General features: G+C 40.7%; 2 protein-coding genes and 1 long non-coding RNA gene across 11 annotated transcripts in view; 1 reads left to right on the top strand and 2 right to left on the bottom strand.

Annotated features, from left to right (window-relative positions):
* Positions 1 to 24: 24 nt before the first annotated feature.
* LOC308069283 (nucleolar RNA helicase 2-like) lies at positions 25 to 14,596 on the bottom strand. The gene is made up of 15 exons (XM_080401336.1): positions 14,417 to 14,596; positions 13,596 to 13,862; positions 12,231 to 12,306; positions 11,358 to 11,536; positions 9,702 to 9,819; positions 8,658 to 8,843; positions 7,964 to 8,109; positions 6,807 to 6,956; positions 5,142 to 5,303; positions 4,275 to 4,394; positions 3,412 to 3,485; positions 3,060 to 3,219; positions 2,620 to 2,754; positions 1,305 to 1,349; positions 25 to 431 (listed from the first exon to the last, which is right to left on the bottom strand). The coding sequence occupies exons 1-15, from the start codon at positions 14,519 to 14,521 to the stop codon at positions 231 to 233; spliced, it is 2,124 nt and encodes a 707-aa protein (XP_080257462.1). The 5' UTR covers positions 14,522 to 14,596; the 3' UTR covers positions 25 to 230.
* STOX1 (storkhead box 1) overlaps positions 14,417 to 17,068 on the bottom strand; it is a 20,398-nt gene continuing 17,746 nt past the window's right edge. For all 9 annotated transcript variants that reach the window (XM_080401313.1, XM_080401314.1, XM_080401308.1 and 6 more), the window contains one exon: positions 14,417 to 16,077. In XM_080401313.1, coding sequence (XP_080257439.1) covers positions 16,038 to 16,077 — 40 coding nt within the window. In that variant the 3' untranslated portion in view covers positions 14,417 to 16,037. The remainder of the gene's footprint in view (positions 16,078 to 17,068) is intronic.
* Positions 15,489 to 17,068, top strand: part of LOC308069305 — an 18,529-nt gene continuing 16,949 nt past the window's right edge. The window contains exon 1 of the long non-coding RNA XR_013930340.1: positions 15,489 to 15,553. This is a non-coding gene — a long non-coding RNA (uncharacterized lncRNA). The remainder of the gene's footprint in view (positions 15,554 to 17,068) is intronic.

The following is a 17,068-nucleotide window of genomic DNA, read 5'->3' as shown; positions in this document are numbered from 1 at the left end:
GAGTTGAAATGGTAATACGAGAAAGAAGGGAAACAGTAAGTTTTATTTTCCTTATGTTTTTTTTAAAATGAACAGAATGTTGTTGATGACCAAAACAGTACTGAGAAGAAAGAAAAAAAATAAAACCGGATGACAGATTTTTCCAAGTGGTACAAACACACAGGAACAGCCTATTTTAATGTAATATAAAATACTGCAGTCCCATTTTTTCCACTTCTGGATTGTTGAAATTAACGATCAAATGCTCTGTCAAAACTCCGCTTCTGGCCCCTGCTTCTGAATCTGTTTCTACCAGAGCTACCACGTCGCCCATTCCTGGAGCTTGAGAAGTTTCGCCCATTTCCTCCTCCTCCTCCTCGCTGTGATTCTACTAACTCTGGTAATTCAGTTGCCACACACAATCGCCATTGTTTTGAATCTTCCCATCTTGCCTATTGAAATGAAGTCAGACACAGCAAGTTAAATTCTAGGAATGCAAATACAGGGTATTTCATAATTATTCAATTTGCTCAATTGAAACGGTAAAATTGTGAGCTAATATAGGGGATTCAAATTTCTAACTAAAGTGGACAATACTGGTTTCAAAATTTTAAGCATAGGAGCTACAGCTGAGTATGTCTCAGGTACTACAGAACAGAACTGAAATGCACCTTAGAGCTTTACAGAGCACCCCCAGCAGTAAACTGTCTCCCTACCTTTCAGTTATTAACACCACCACTGTAATTATTACTGATGACAAACCCACACCCTCCCCTCAATTCCCCTCTAATCCAGAACCAAACATGTTCTGGGAGTGAATGAATGCTAGGGCATGTATAGGCATACACTAAGGGAGAAATATCTGAAGTTAAGATTGGAAGTATGGGGAATTTTGGCATGGGAACACTAATTGTGCCAAGCAAAAAGCTGAAATTTTTTTTTTAATTCTGAAAAAAAGCTTCAATTTTTTTGAGAATTCTGGCTGAAAAGAACAGGGTGCAGGGAACAGAAAAAAGGTGATGTTCTAGTGTAATAAAATTCACTGCCTACAAAGAGTAAAGATTAATCCAGCAGCAGTAACAAGGGGTGGATTGTTCACACCACCACCCTTCTCAGTGCAAAAGTTTCAAGCTACAGATTTTTGGAGACAGGGGAATACTTTAGGAAAGTAACACTGTATGCTTGTTCTGTTCTTCAGCTCCTTCAAAGCCATCCCTTATGCCACTAGGGAAGGCAGGATACAGGCTACATAATGTTTTCTGCCTAACCCAGTCCAGTCAGGTTCATCTACAGTCCACTATAACCAGAAATTTCAGCTAACATACCTCTATGTCCTTTTGGTCTGCTGCAGGAATATCAAAGCACACACCCTAAAAAGAAAGAATAATTTTAATGAATACAAGTTTAGGCTTTTAATTGACTGCAACTGGGGGGGGGGGGGGGCACGAAGAGCCTACAGATCTATGTACTAGAAGAGTTTTAAATTTCAAAACATTGGGGTTTTTTTTAAGGGACGCTTAAGATAATTAGAAATCTTTGACCACTGAGAGTTTCATTAATATTTCTCAAAACACTGCACGTCCTTAACGTTTTCCTCAGATATACATATCTTCCTTTCCTCTGCATAGCCAGTCACATTTTCTTGCTCGTTAACCATAAGCTTATAACCCTCTCCATCCTGAACTGTGGTCTATTGGCTTCTGCATTACTCATTTTGTAAATTCTTTCAAATCAGAAGTTTTTATCTATATTAAAAAATGTATACACCAGTAAACTGAATATTTAGGTTCAGACTATGGTGTCTGTGACGGAAACTTCAACATGAATATGAATGAAGTATGCATGGAAATGTCAGTGTGTGAAAGCACCAGAGAAATAACAGCAGAAGGAGGGATAAGAGCATGCAAACATTTGTGCTAACAGCATGCAAATTAAGTCACCAAGATCACAGCACCTCTCTGTTCTATTTCATTGATCAGGGTATATTGAGAAACAATAAATACACCCAGAAAAACACAAAGATGGAGCAAATCAGCAATAATGCCTAACAACTCGCAGAAGCAGGGCATAAGCATTCCTTGCCCTCTGTGCCACCACAAATAATCCCCGACACACTATTTGATCAGTTTCATGTTTGTGAAAATGCATACAAATTCTGAGACAAGAAGAGTGAGGGGAATCACCTTTGTTTACAGTAACTGTCTCTCAGACATTTTTGCTACAGTTGTTGCAACATGTTAAGTACACAACCCAAAAAGTAACTTTCTGATCTTTCAGTTTCAGGTACCAGAAACATGAGGGACATGCACTATCAGAATGGACTGTCCTAAGATACCCAGTCCTACGTTTTGTCATTAAGGCACAGTTAGCACAGTTCATACCTTCTACCTGTCCTGCTAACCCTACAGCCACGCTATATACTGCATTATACTACTTCCTCAGCACGTCAGTGGAGCAGAACCCTAAGCCCCTGAGAAGCCTAAGGCCTAATAGAACAGATGGAGGCCCATCCTTCTACCAGTCATGACCTTATGAACAGAGCCTAGAACAGGGAAAAAGACCAACTATCTCCCCCTGACAACTGCTGAGAAAAGGCTATAATCAGAAGAGCTCAGGAGCAAAAATACAAGAAGAGCTTACCATTTTTCCCTTGAGGAAACACATTCTGTTCACCTTCCTATCGACATCATCCCCCAGCAGCTCTCGCAGTCTTCGCCAAGCATAGCTCATATTGTTTATTTCTTCAGAGCAGCGTAGTATCATTGTAACAAATCCCTGAGGAGTAAGAAATGGGGCATGCTCCCTTCAGTCAGACCAATAAGCTTCAGCACATCTATCTGACAGGAGAAAGCTACTAATTTACAGTTTATAAACAAAGTTTCCAAGTGAACACTGCTACAAGAGCAACTACATTTATAGCCACTATATTCTTGCTTTTAACTAAAATAGTAGTTCCTAGTGGCTTAAGTACAGTTCCCATAAACACAATCATAAGGAGACAATTCTCTATTTAAACAACACAGAGGTGTGTTGGGGTTTTTTTTCAGATTCAAGACAAACATTAAGCCATGCATCCTTACCGCATCAGAGTTCAGCAGGGAGCGCTGTTCAATGGAAGTAGCACCTGAAATATGGGCTAGAGCTGCAGCCAGAGCATTAACTGGTCCCTTTTCTTGTATTAGGAACCGAGCAGATTCTTTGAAATACTCAATAGCAGTCAGAGGAACAGAATCCAGACACCTAAGTAATTAAAGCAAAAAAAAAAAAAAAAGTATACACTATTATTTACTAGGCTCTGGAATAGAAGAAAAACAGCAGTCCAAGACACTAATAGTGATCAGCTCAAAGAGTTCAGAGAGAGGCAACAAAGAGTGATCCAAGCAGCCCTTCTGAACTAGGAAGATACAACAGGGCTTGAATCACTGAACACACCTGATGGCGTCTTTGCTGGAAGCCTTTATTATATCTGTTGCAGTAGGAACACCAACACGCTTGAATGTAATGCCCTGAAATTTAAAAAGCAAAATACAGATGAAAGTTGCAGATCATAAATAATTCAGTTCTGAAGAAACAGTATTGAACTCCACTGAAACAAGCATTTAAATCTACCATTTTTCTTCTTCTTCTTTTTTTCTTTTAACTTACAACTTTTGCCGGTGAAAATTATAAGGTTAAGTTTACAGGGAAATGGATAACACTTAAAAGCTGCCTATGTAGCTGGTCAGTCTCACTAGGCAGTGACCTTAAACTGAAATAAATAGAAATAATTTTGGAAAAGTCCTACAAATTCTAAATTATTAAATTTAGTCTGAATTACTTGTATTCAAGTACAAGTTACACAGCCTTTCTAAATGTAAGTCTGAGTTTTATGTCTGAGACTAAACCATCTCATCCCAAATGAATACTTAAGTGGCAAGAAACTACCATATGGAACAGCGCACAAAGTGCAAAAATGGATGTAACGGTTCTCAGTAAAGCTACACATAAGCAAATCACTGATCATACAATAAACCAGGGTGAACAGTACACTGAAATTCTGCTAGCCCTTTGTTGTCTCCACAGGTACAATCTTTCTGGCATTGGCTGAAAAAGCATGGGCATGAGAACCTGCAGCACACTCCCCACTCCACAGTATCTGACAGTGCATCCAAACTCTGCAAGGTAACTGAATCGCAACTGGGTGCTTTATAAGCCATATTCTGTAATTGAAATATTGAACAAAACATGAAGATTTTACATGCTACCCTGACACATTACATTTAAGTGCTCACAATTAGAAGAAAACTATACTTTACCGCTTTTTGTTCCACATATCTTAACTGATGTTCTTCCTTTCGCTGATAAAAACAGATGCAGATCCCAGTCCGTCCAGCTCGACCTGTGCGTCCAGAACGATGGATATAGGACTCGACATCCTTCAAAATAAATAGCTTTATGACTCATCTGATTTATTGTAATTTAATCAATTCATTGCATTCACATAACTTAGCAAAAGCTGTTACAGTTAAGCCTGAACAATACACAATACCTGCATCACAGAATTAATTTATTATTTTTTTTCACTAAAGTCAAACGAGTAAGTTATTCCACAACCCTCCAAAAAACATGGTTTGAAAGCCAGAGCACTGATCAACTAAGTCTTGTTTTGGCATCACCACAGAGAATATGAGAAAACATTTTGAGTGTGTGCACCTCTATGACAATCCTGCTCGCCCTCCTGCACACCACCTTAAGCGGGATTACTGAAATATTAATAGCAAACTCACTGAAATATTATATTTTTCTTTTAAACCCTCTTAACTTTAGCCAACGTTCTCATTGTTGGGGTCTCCTCCTCATATATGCCCCAACTTAGTGAATCATTCTTGCAAAACAAAATAGCTTTTCTTCACTTCCCACTGTTCCCAGACTTGCAATCACCATTGAAGGGAGAGGCTTTGAGAACAGCCTTAACAGAATAAGGAGACCATCTTTAAACATACTAGGGACTGATGGACTCTGAAAAAATCCTCTAAGGAACTACTAGGGTATATCAGGACATTTCTTACCTGACATGCAATGCTGATAAACTCTGTGTGATTAATACCATCACCTGATAGCATATACTACTTGAAAACAAGACTGCAAATTATTAGAAGATGCCCAACATAACCATCTCCTACCTTTGGTGGTGAACTTTGTACAACCAGGTCAACTTCAGGGATATCTAAACCACGGGCAGCTACGTTGGTTGCAACCAGAACTTTAAATGTGCCATTTCTAAAACCTTTCAGTGTAATCTCTCTTTGCTTCTGTGGAATGTCACCATGCAATGACTGACAATCCTGAAAAACAGTAGTAGTATTATAGGACCGTACCAAAAGCCAAGACAGTGCCTCATTTTATGGTTAGTTTTAGGTACAGGATCTTGGTATTTGACAGACAATGTATGGCAAGATACAGAAGACCTGAATTACCAGAGTTTATATTTTAGGTATCTTACAATATTTACTCAGTACTTCTCATTCATATACCCAAAGACCTTTACCAAAGGTAGGAAGACAGAATCACAGCATGTGTCTTGTGTCCACCTCTAATTACCGTGACCTATGAAAACAACTATGCCCTAACTTGCCATCCATCCACACCATCCAAGAGAGGTTTAGCTCTCTCAAAATAGTCATTGACAATTTTCTCAGGCCTTCTTAGTATTCGTTTAGACATCTTCTCCAAAATAGTATTGCTTCTTAATCACCCTTAATATATTAATTTCCCCCACTAGCAATTAAAGGATTAAAATAAGTGATCCTAAAAAAATTAACTACAGCTTCAAAGATACATTTTTTTTAAATCCAAACATTCTGAAAGTCCTTCTGTATCACAGTAATAACAAGTATAAAGACCAAACATCCAAAACCTGTTTTTTCCTCCACATTTCACAGCTTGCCTGTAGATGGTTATCATGTTTTCCACGCACTAACAGAGAACGATTTGAAAAAAATACTAATGCAATGCTAGGGTCAGCACAGAATTCAGAATCTCTTTTTCAGAAAGTTTTGGATTAATGTCAGCTGGTAAACAGAACAGGCATATATTCTATTAGCAAGTATTAATATGCTAAACCAGAAACATTAATTTCTTTCTCTTACTTGCCAAGATCAGAGTTCTGCATTGCCTATGCAAGATTTGATATTACTAACACCATCAGTAACAGAGGATAAGGTTCCACACTCAGGTTTAGCTGTTACTGAGGTCATCTAGGAGTGTGCAAGAAACACTCCTGAACACAGTTGTAGCAGGTGAAAAAGCTTCTCCTTTCCCTGGGAACATAACAGTATACTACTTTCTAGACATAACCCATCTCCTCAATGAAAACACACAGAGAAAAAGTAGTTACTGTGATACCAGCACCAGCCAACGTCACCACACATCTTGAACACTGGACCACCACACCAACAAGTTATTTTCCACCAGTGCTAGAGCGTGCCATACCACAGATCTCAGGAATACACTAGAGGTCATACACAAGAGACAGCAGATCTAATTCTTCCTGTGGAGAACTCTTGAACAATGAGAACTCTTTAAAAAAAAAATCCTTTATAGCCCAGCACCTGTTAGGGCAGCCTTGTCCTGAATACTACATATAATGCTGTAAACTTTCAACCAATTGTTGGGGGTTTTTAAAGGTTCTCTTTGGCAGTTTTGAAATTGTCTGACCACCTGCAAAAGCCTGTCTTACCCACTTCAAAAGCATCTCTTTAAAACTTATTCAGCATAGCACTGATATCAACATAGGGTTGATACATCTCTGGACAGGTTTTGTTACTTAATACAGATGACAAAAATACCTGTTTGATTGAAGCATTCAGTGCCAGTTCATTTGCGTCCTTTTTGGTCTCACAAAAGACAATGGTCCTCCCGTGGCTGCCACTGTAGACCTGAATGACATCTCCAATAACTGCAGCTCTCTGAGACCAGTGACACTCTATTGCCAAATGCTATGGAAAAGAATTCCAGTGTTTAGCTTACATAAAAACACAAGATTCTTTTTTAATACATTTGAAACTGTAAAATCCAGAAACACTGAAGAGTTACACAGTTTCCTGATGGGCAAAATATGCTAACTCACATTCCTGGAATCTGCAAAAAACCATAAGGCTCCTATGTTCACCACAATTAGTCTAACATTAAGCAAATAATTACAGCAAGAGGGGAAAAAAAGTTCACAATCTAGAAATCACTTTTTCAAAGCAAGGGAAAAAAATCCAGGAGATCTTATACCATTTCTCTGGAGGACAGTCAGGGGTACAAGATTTTGTCACAATTCTATCAACTAAGGCTTCATATGTCAGATAAAGTGAAATTAATAAATACAGTGTTAAAAGCTTTTTTCAAGCACAAGATTAACATTCTTTCAATCCTACTGATACAATTATGATGTGTCAACTGAGCTGTCAAAGTAACCGCTAAGCAGTACATAAGGAGAAACAATACCTTATTTTATCAAGTGAAGATAATCAATTTGGGCTTCTAGCATATACGTGTTGTGCTCCTGGCTATGGCACTTACTGCATAGCAAGCAAAGGCCTAGTGAGGTGAGATACCACAGGAAGTTTGAAAACATCTGTGTACAGAACAGCCAAAGTCCATTGTGATGTCTTTCACTGTGGTGATTAAATGCATCAGGCTGATGTTGAAGTGTGCCTTTTGCTTTCAACTTGGATAAATTCAGATACTGTTTTTCTCTGAAAACCAGCAAAACTAACTGGTAACTGAATCCTCAGTCTACCCAAGATTATCTATATGCTTACCAGATGCTATGAGAAGAAAGGCAGATCCTAAACCTAAAAAGTTTTACAAGCTGTGCCTTAGGATTAAAAAAATAATTCTCAGAACAAACTTTCAAAATCATTCTGATAATGTACCTTAGGATGGGATGACCATTTGTAGCATAAAGAAAAAGGAAAAAGGCCTGAACGCATTCCACATTAGATAAATTACTCACTTCTACTGTTGTAGCAGCCTTCTGAGTTCTTTTCCCAATAAGGTCAATCTGTTCATATTTCGACTTCATGTATTTCTTAGCCACATCATACACCCAATGTGGGCAAGTTGCAGAAAACAGTAGCGTCTGGGGATTGTCTTCAGAATCTTCAAACACATAATAATGTTTCAAAAACTTCACGGTTTATCTTACATAGGTATAAGAGTCAATTATATGGGTCATTAAAAATATGTGGTCAAATATCAATATATAAAATAAAGGCGGCAATTCTGCTTCTTAAAGTTATGCAGTATCAACATCTGGAGAAAAAAACACTCTCAAAAGCCTAAATATTTTCAAGATTAGGAAAAAAGTTACTATGACTAGAAATCCACTCTGTTTTCAAGCAATGAAAAGGGTAAAAAGCTTCTAATTCCTTTTAACTGCAAGAAGTCCAAGTACAACTTGTAGATAGGTCTCAAAGTTATTTACAGATCCCTCGAGTACTGGATTTTAAGCTCTGCAAAGTTTCTATGACTGATTCCCACTTTCATGTCTCCTCATGTACTGCATTCACAGTACGTTTCGTACAATACATAGTATTCAGTCATTTCTAAACAAAGCTACCTTGCAACTTGCAGAAAATTATACCTGAACTTTAGCAGACTAAAGTATTACTAATATTTCCTACTATTTGTTTAAATTTTGAGATTACCCTTCTTGTATGCAACTCGTAATATGTCTTCCACTTGCTCAGCAAATCCCATGTCCAGCATCTGGTCAACTTCATCAAGTACAACATGTTTCACCTTGGTAAGGTCCAGCTTGCCATTCTGAAGATGGTCTTTGATTCGACCAGGTGTCCCAACCAAAATGTCAATACCACTTCTCATGAGATCAACTGATAAATAGAAAAGAGCAGAAAAGGAGTTAGTGAACTAGGAAGCACTGTCTGCTTTAGAAACACACGGTAGCTACGTAACAACAAAACAGCTTCTTAAACCATGCTAAGTGCTCTCCTTACAAATGTAAGTGAAAAAAAATGAACAGGAGAAGAAAACTTGGGGGAGAAAATACCACCCCAAAACTGGTAAGGTAGAAGTTCTACTGCTCTTCCTGAAGGAAAAGATTTCCCATCTGCCTTCCCTCTCCCGATGGTTTAAAGTGGCAAAGAGGTTCTTTTAACATACTTCGGAAATAGTTAGCTCTTCCCAAATTGTCTACCTTAATAGGAAAATTTAAAAAACCCTGTATTTATTCGACTATCCAAATTACTGAAATCACCTCCTTCCTGACATTCTGCAGGGGAAAAAAAAAAAAAAGCCATCCTTAATGTCTCAAGACAGATTACGATGAAAAAGCTTATTCTCATTCCTGCTCTCATTTGCCTTGTTTACAATCAAGATGGTAAAACGTGCTGTCACAATAAAGAAACTCTTCTCCACTTTACAAATCCTCTAGATCAACACTCGCAGCTCTAAGACTCAGAAAATATAAATGTTTACAAAAACTGAAACCCAAATACAGTATAATCTCTTTCACTGTGTTTTAAGGTACATGAGTAAACAAGGAACACCAAGGATATAATTGACTGCTATGGTTATTTCTCCCCTTAAGAAGATATATTCTGAGCTATTGAATTCCCCATGATACTCTCCAGTTCTTGAGTTAAAAAGTGAGTGTTTGGAAGGACTAAACTGCAATTCTCAAATATGTCTGTCAATCAATATTTCAATTATTAGTGATAAGTGTCACTTACTTTGCCCATTATACGGAGTTCCTCCATAAAAACAAGCTACTGTTAGCTTTCTTGTGATGTCCTTGAAATCTTTGGCAACCTGATTTGCCAGTTCTCTTGTTGGACAAAGAACTAGTACCTAGACAGAATGACAAACAGATGTTCTCTCAGCACGGCTTCTGCCAAGAAACCACTAGACTTCTAATTGTTAGTTTACGTCTGACCATTTCTGTAATTAAAAAAAAAACCAAACCTTGTTTAAATAGCTATCTAAGCGAAGATTAGAGAAACACACTGCTTAAATCTCTTGTAACATCATTAATCTCCTTCAGCCCATGCTCTTTTAGGACAGGCTAACCTCTTTTTTAATGAGATAGATGGGAGGTACTTAAATCTTACTTAACCGTAGCTCCTGAACAGATCTGCTACAAGTTTTCTTCTACATGCACACATGCTGTTTGAGTGCAAGACCGAAGGATCTGGGTTACAAAAGGTTTTTACACATGCTTGGTAATGCTTCACAGTCCTGCAAGAAGGTGTAAGAAAGAGCTATCAACTGTCTCTCAAGCTTCCCTGCGACTCAGGGAAACATATGTTCAATCTGCGAAGCTGGCGTTCAGTGTGGTTCTGGAGCCTGTGCTGATAACCTCACAGAAGCAATCAAGGAACTGTCCTCTCTTCCAATATATAGGCTTCATCCAGGTGTTTTAAATGATTTAGTTTAACTTGTGATCACAGTATTGCTCTCAAATCTGGCATCAGTGGCTTGACAGAAGGAACCTTAAAATCTTTATCCTGTTACTTCTTTCAACGTTGAAAGACATTACAAAAAAGATAGTAGTAGTGTACTATGATAGAGTGAGGTCTGAAGTCTTTAAGACTTGTGATTCCCTCAAAGAAAGCTCTCCCTTCTCTGCAAGACTATACCACATCTAGAGCCAGCATTCTTAGTTGGACAGCCAACGTGATGGGCAGATGCAAATAAAACAGCTAGTACTAGTTTTGGAATGAATTTCAGGTAATCTATAAGATGGGTGACAAGATGAAATAAACTGACAAGGAAAAAATTCCACTATTAATGGGGATACAATAAGCTTTGGCCTATCTAGTTTTGGAGGGCATCACAAAAATTTGATGAAAAAACATACATGATATTCCCTAGCAGAATGGAGACAGTGATAATGAATCTGCATCCTCTGGAGCAGAAGCTTCAAGTATCTGTTGGTGGTTCTAGTGAAAGCTAAGTCTATTTTTAAAACTTCCCACCATTTACATGTTTAAATAGATATGTTTAAGTAGACAGCTTTTATCAATCAGAAAAAGTCACTGATCTGTTACTGATCTGGGAGAAAAACAAGTATCCAGTAACCACTGGACCTGAACAGCTAAGGTGATTGAACAAAATTAAATAGGAACACATTGAACACCTGTAGTTTCGGTCTCCCTGTAAGCAGAGAAAGGAATTGACAAGTGGACAGTGTTATTGTACTCTTTACTCTTGATCAGAGGGTATGAGGCTGCACAATGCAGGTAAAGCCCAATGAACACAGCTTTCAAATAATCTTTAATGTGAGTTAGCTTATCCCAGCACAGACCTGAAGAATTTTTCCAGCAGGCTAAAAATCTGAATCGCTTGGACATGAGACAAAGCAAAATCAGCATTCCAAGCACAGTTACCTTTGGTGAACGGCCTCTTCGTCTTTCCTGTGAGTCTCCCTGAAGCTTTTCAATTAAGGGAATAGCAAAAGAGAACGTTTTCCCTGTTCCAGTTCGTGCTTGAGCAATTACATCTTTGCCAGAATATACTGGGTCGAAGGTCTTCACTTGCACGGGAAACAGGTATGTCACTCCTCGAGCTGTAACAATTTCAACAGACTTCCTTAATACAATCATTTCACAAGTGTTCTTTCATACTCTTCAGAGAAAGTTATCCCAAGCAGAACTTCCATCAACTCTGAAGTAAATCAGAATGATATTACGACCTTCACTGTTTCATTTAATCATGGAGTTCCCTCAATCAAGAGTGCCCTGGGACCGTCCATTTCATTCTTCCACTTCATACCACCAGACATAGTGCTAGCTGGGACAGATGAAGTTACTAGCCTTTAATTAAAGCCTTTAAGTACTGTGACTTTATTTATGTAATACTCCCCACCTATCTATGAAAATCTCTTCCTTTCAAATAAAATGTCAAACCCACTTTTCTCTTAATTCATACTAAGTCATGCCAAACTAATGCCACAGACACTAGATATAACTGGGTTTCCTCCACTCAACTGAAGTAATTTTTAATTGAAAAATTCTTGTACACGATTTTTTTTATGCTTATGTCATTTAAAATTCTACTGTAAAGGCTGAACTGGACAATACTGCAAACAGAAGTCTGTTCAAATACATATTTAGAGTATGCAATCAATATGCCTTCTGTATAGCATCTGTACTTGCATATGCACAAGCAGAGCGCATCGCAAAGCTCATTGGTTATGTTGAGCATAAAAACACGTGACAGATCATTTACTTTCTGTGGTCACATCATGCCAAGAAATTTACCTTGAAGAAGCTGAACGGTCCCTTTGGAAATAGAAAAATTGGAGAAAGCACCTTCTTTCTGTTCTTCAGTCATCTCCTGTTAGGTGGACAGTAAACATTCCGTGTTAATATCATATGACCATCAGAAAATTCAAGGTAATAGCATAGGCTCTGGTGTCATACTCAAGGGTCAAATTTTGAGTGACAGTATCACAGCTGCAGCTAAAGAGCCTTCTTTGTTTTACTTACTATCATATTTCAAAGTTAGACAAAAGTGATCTGTAATTTAAGTTAAGACTGTTTCATATCTAATGTCGTAACATTGTAAATGCAAAACCCCCAAATTAAAATTCTGAAAGCTCTTACATTAAATTCATCTTAAATTAAATTCTATTTTAAATAATTACCAATGGCCTAACATACTATGTCATACCATGTAAGAACCAGGCTTGATATCTAGCCTATTTCCTACTTCCCAATTAATACAGCACAGTGATTTAGAGGTACAGAAATCAATCCCCAAAAGAATAACATTACAAGGTAGAGCATCAAATGCATGTACTTTGTAATGTATCAATTCCATATATGTCTTTACAGCACAGTGATTAAAATGCTACGCGTGAGGAAAGAATGCTAACCCTGGAAACCCTGGATGTTTTTGTGATGCATCAATTGGAACTAGAAACAAAACCAAGCAACAGTAGAACATACAAGTGTAAAGACTTTTCAAAACAAATCCTAGGTACAAGATATGTTTCCCTTCAAAAAAAAAAAAAAAAAAGGTGGTTCATGTCAAGCAATTTTAAAGGAACTCCAACCAAATAGAAACAGACAAAAACTTTTTTACAGAAAGGTTTAAAAAGACACACAAAACTGTTACAACACAGCATTTTATTACATTAAGGACCATCTTATTGCATTAACAACTACTATTTAATAAGATGATACATAAAAGCATATTAATACATTAACTTTTCTTCTTCCACTAATTAAGGCCAAATAATTCTTATTTCACTAGCAAAGTACTCATAATACCAACAAGAAGTCAATTACAATCGTATCTAATGATGCTGAATCATATTAAAACACCATCTCACTGCAGCTTGTCCACCTGCCAACCGCTACCACTGTACCGGACTGTTGAAGTGAGAAAACCATGGTGCGCTGACCTAGAACTTCAGGACTTTTGTAATCTAAAATTTTTGCAAATAACTGACAGAAGGGACAGTTTAAGTAGCTTTAAACTCTGGAAGTTTACAGCAGTCTTTCCACTGACTGGCAGGGAGAAAAAAAAAAAAAAGGATAACCTGCTCTAAATTTAACCTTGTTGCAACACCGGAGCTGAAAGCTAAACACATCACTAACTAAATCAATTATTACTTTTACCTGGTCTTGCTCGCTGTCACCATCACCACTTGACGTTTCACTAGAATTACTGTGCCGGTTTTTGTGGGCAGATTTAACCTTTAAAGAAGACAGTCTCGTGTTCTCCGGGCTTTCTTCTCTCGTATCACCGTTCTGCTTAGCCGCACTCCTCGATTTCTTGACTTTCGGGGAATCGGCCTCATCCTCCGACTGCTCGCTTTCATCCATCTGAGGCCTCTTCCTCCGAGATTTGTCATGGCGTTTAGATTTCTTCTCTTTTTTCTCCTTCTGGTAAGGCACAAAGCAACGCGGGGTAAATGAAAATACACGCACACCACCCAAGCGACACGAAACGGAGAAGACGCTGCAGAGCAGTTAAAAGGAGCAGCCTACTGACGGGCGGGGGGGCTCGTCCTAAAGCGACGGACCCTCCCCGCCGGCCGCAGGTGCCGCCAGGAGGCATCTCCCCGGCCACGACACCCGGGCCTTCGTTCCCGCGACTCCTTTCGCCACAACGCGCACCCGTGGCCGCTCCCCGGGCCGCTGCGCCATGCGGGCGGCCGCACAGCTGCCCCGGCAGGGCTCCACGCCAGGCAGGGCCGCGCCCCGGCCCCGCAGGCCCCGCCGCTCTCCCGGGACGCGCTGCAGCCGCCGCGCACGTGGCCGGCCGCCCGGCCCGGCCCGGCCCGGCGCGGCCTGGCCCGCAGACCCGCCCCCGGCTCACGCCACCGGGGGGACACAGCACGAGGCGAGATCCGCCGGCCGCGACACCCAGCGTGCCGGCGAGGCGGCGCGGCCAGGCCATAGCCGGCCGCAGAAGGCCCCAGAGCTCTCCCCGGTACCTTGCGCCGCCGGCGGCTGGTTTCCAGCGCCGACTCCGTCTCCATAGGGCACTCCGGATCCGACTCGGCCCCGCTGCTGGCACTGAACCGGGTAGCTTCGGGCATCTCCGCTGGCCGGCACCCGCTCCGCGCCACGCTGCTGCCGCCGCCAGCCGCCGTGTGACAGAAACAGCCCCCGCCCCTGCCCCGGCAACGCGGGGCGGGGCCGCGCCGCCCGGCAGCCAATAGCGTGCCGCTCGCGCCGCCAGACTACAGTGGCCAGAACGCCTCGCGGCTCCGCCCGGACTCCAAGGCCCAGCGTCCCCCGCACCCGCACGGCTCGTGGTGCGCCGCGCGGCGTCCGCCATGGCGGGGGGGAGGGCCGCACCTCAGTCCCCGGCTTCCCGCCAGGGCCGACGCTTGCCGTACCGCCTTGGCGCGGTGAGCCCCTGGGAGGAGTTTGTTAGCCCAGCGGAAACGCTGGCAGGCGGCGGCAGCGTGAGGCGCTGAGGGCGGGGAGCTACCGGAGCAGCCTGAGAGGGGGAGCCCCGGTACCGGCGTGACAGGAGCGGAGCGCGGCGGGCGGGAGAGAGCGCTGCGAGGCCCGGCCCCAGCCACCGCCGCTCCTTCCGCCTCCTCACAGCCAGAGGCACCTTCCCTGAAGTAAATTTTCTATGACTTTAACTACAGCTTTAGCCTCCTGTCTCCGCCACCCCTGGAGGCAAGTTTTGGGCAGTGAAAGAGCCCGAGGCAGGCACAGCAGTGTGACCGAGCGCCTCAAAGATCTCAAAGGACCCCAAGCCTGTGGTGACTATTGGCATGAAACCAGCGCTCTGCTTTTTAGCTATAGGAATAAATCAGGGTTAAAAAGTCAAAATCAGTCTTCTGAATTAAAAGCTGTAAAGCGATCCCGACGGCTGCCACACGTTGATTCCTTCAGACAAAGAGAGGGGCGGGCTGGAGCAGGGCGGGAGCCGGCCGGCCCGCGGTGGGGTCTCTCCATGCCCCTGACCCCTTACCTGTTGCCTCTTGCACGTTTTCATTTGCAAAGACTAAATCCTGCTTGCCAGGTATAAACACGCCAAGTAGATCTAGCTGAGATTTCTCCAGGACGCAGTGAGAGAACGTTGGGATTCAAAGAATTTTTGTAGCAACAAGGTGCGTGCTAATCTAGTTTATTTGCTCCACAGGGGAGGTGGAGCATGCAGTTATTTCTGTGGCACAAGTCAGAAATACTTCCAAGAATTACAGTGTAAAACAGTCCTGTCCAGCTGATACAGTTCCTATCAGAGCAGCATGTAGCCTTTCCAGGTTAATGGTGTGATCCGAATGAAGTATACCAGTTCTTATTTTTATTATCACAGGGGTGCAAAAACTAATCAAAGATGAAATCAACAGAAATACACATTAGCTCTCCAAAGCCTATGGTCAAAAGTTTTAACTAACAGCTTTGATGTAGACACAGCCTCATGGATGTGACTTGATCGCATTTACAGGACGATTCCATTGTTACAAAGGGAAAGTTTACAAAGCCTATTTAAAAAAATAATCAAATATTCACAACCAGAGTAAGCTAAAGCAAGGAATTTTCTTGTGAGCGTCCTTCCACTTTGTCCTCCTCTTTGCATTAGTATTTATGCTTTTAGAATTTGGCAGGAAGCTTCATCTTCCTTTCAGTCCACCTAAAATAACAGAATTATTAGACGTCAGGCCTCACATTCTCAATATAAACTGAGTTGGCTTAGCTTCTGATGGCACAGATGGCATTGATACAAACGATCAAAACGACCCTTTGAAATATGTTTTGCTAAAAAGCATCCAACAGATTTCAAATGTTCATGTCTGAGTAGTACATTAAATGCATGCTCGAAAGTGTGCAAAGCCAAAAGCTGCTTAAGGGAGAGGGAAAAAAAGTCAGCAGAATTTCCTTAAAACCTGTAGTATGTGATTTGCTCCTTCATATATTAGCTTCTCAAGGTGACAATACATATCTAATGAGAACTCATGGTTTAATTACACTTAAATACCAGTCATTTAAGATCTTAAGAATATGTGATGCTACTAAAAAAATTGATATGGTTTTTCCCTCACAGTATTTTAACGTACATTCTTGCCAATTTAGTTAACAGTTTTGTAGGTCTTCTCCACATGCAACTGTGTAAAGAATTTTCATACCAAAAAAAAAGTTTCATACCAATTTGTTTTACATTAAGGGTTTTTTTTTCAAGTATAGTTACAGGTAAAATGTATCCTATGAAAGGAAGAAGAAGCTTCTAGCTCAAGTGATGTACACATTTTCCTGTCTGTTGTAGGCATGTTGGATGGTATTTTGTAATTTAAATTTTGATTGAACCCCTCTATAAAGCTTATTATAAAGACTTTTTATTCTTCGTCTACAACTGGGGAAACTATGACTGTATCTGTAATGTCATATGGCAAGATCAACGTGAGCTGAACCTGCCTGGTAACAGGAGTTGATGTTTAACGCTGAGCTTATCAATCAACATTTCTGCACTTGGCCATCTCCATCTGCAAGGCAGAGCTCATGCTATTTTCTTGCCTCATGAAGACAAATGCAAAATATAAACAGCAGCATTTGTAAAGCTGAGTTAGGGGGAATGTTCATGTAAAGAGACATGAAAATTTTGTTGTTGGGGAGTGGGATTTATGATT

This window comes from Falco punctatus (assembly GCF_963210335.1).
Source record: "Falco punctatus genome assembly, chromosome: 9".
NCBI lineage: Eukaryota > Metazoa > Chordata > Aves > Falconiformes > Falconidae > Falco > Falco punctatus.
Note: the sequence above shows the minus strand (reverse complement) of the source record. Positions and strands in the feature narration are given on the sequence as shown.

Excerpts from the sequence above, each read along its gene's own strand:
- LOC308069283 (XM_080401336.1), bottom strand. The coding sequence starts at position 14,521 with ATGCCCGAAGCTACCCGGTTCAGTGCCAGCAGCGGGGCCGAGTCGGAT. Across the intron at positions 13,863-14,416 it reads CCAGCCGCCGGCGGCGCAAG|AAGGAGAAAAAAGAGAAGAA; the intron begins GTACCGGGGAGA and ends GTGCCTTACCAG. Across the intron at positions 8,844-9,701 it reads AACTCCGTATAATGGGCAAA|TTGATCTCATGAGAAGTGGT; the intron begins GTAAGTGACACT and ends TCTATTTATCAG.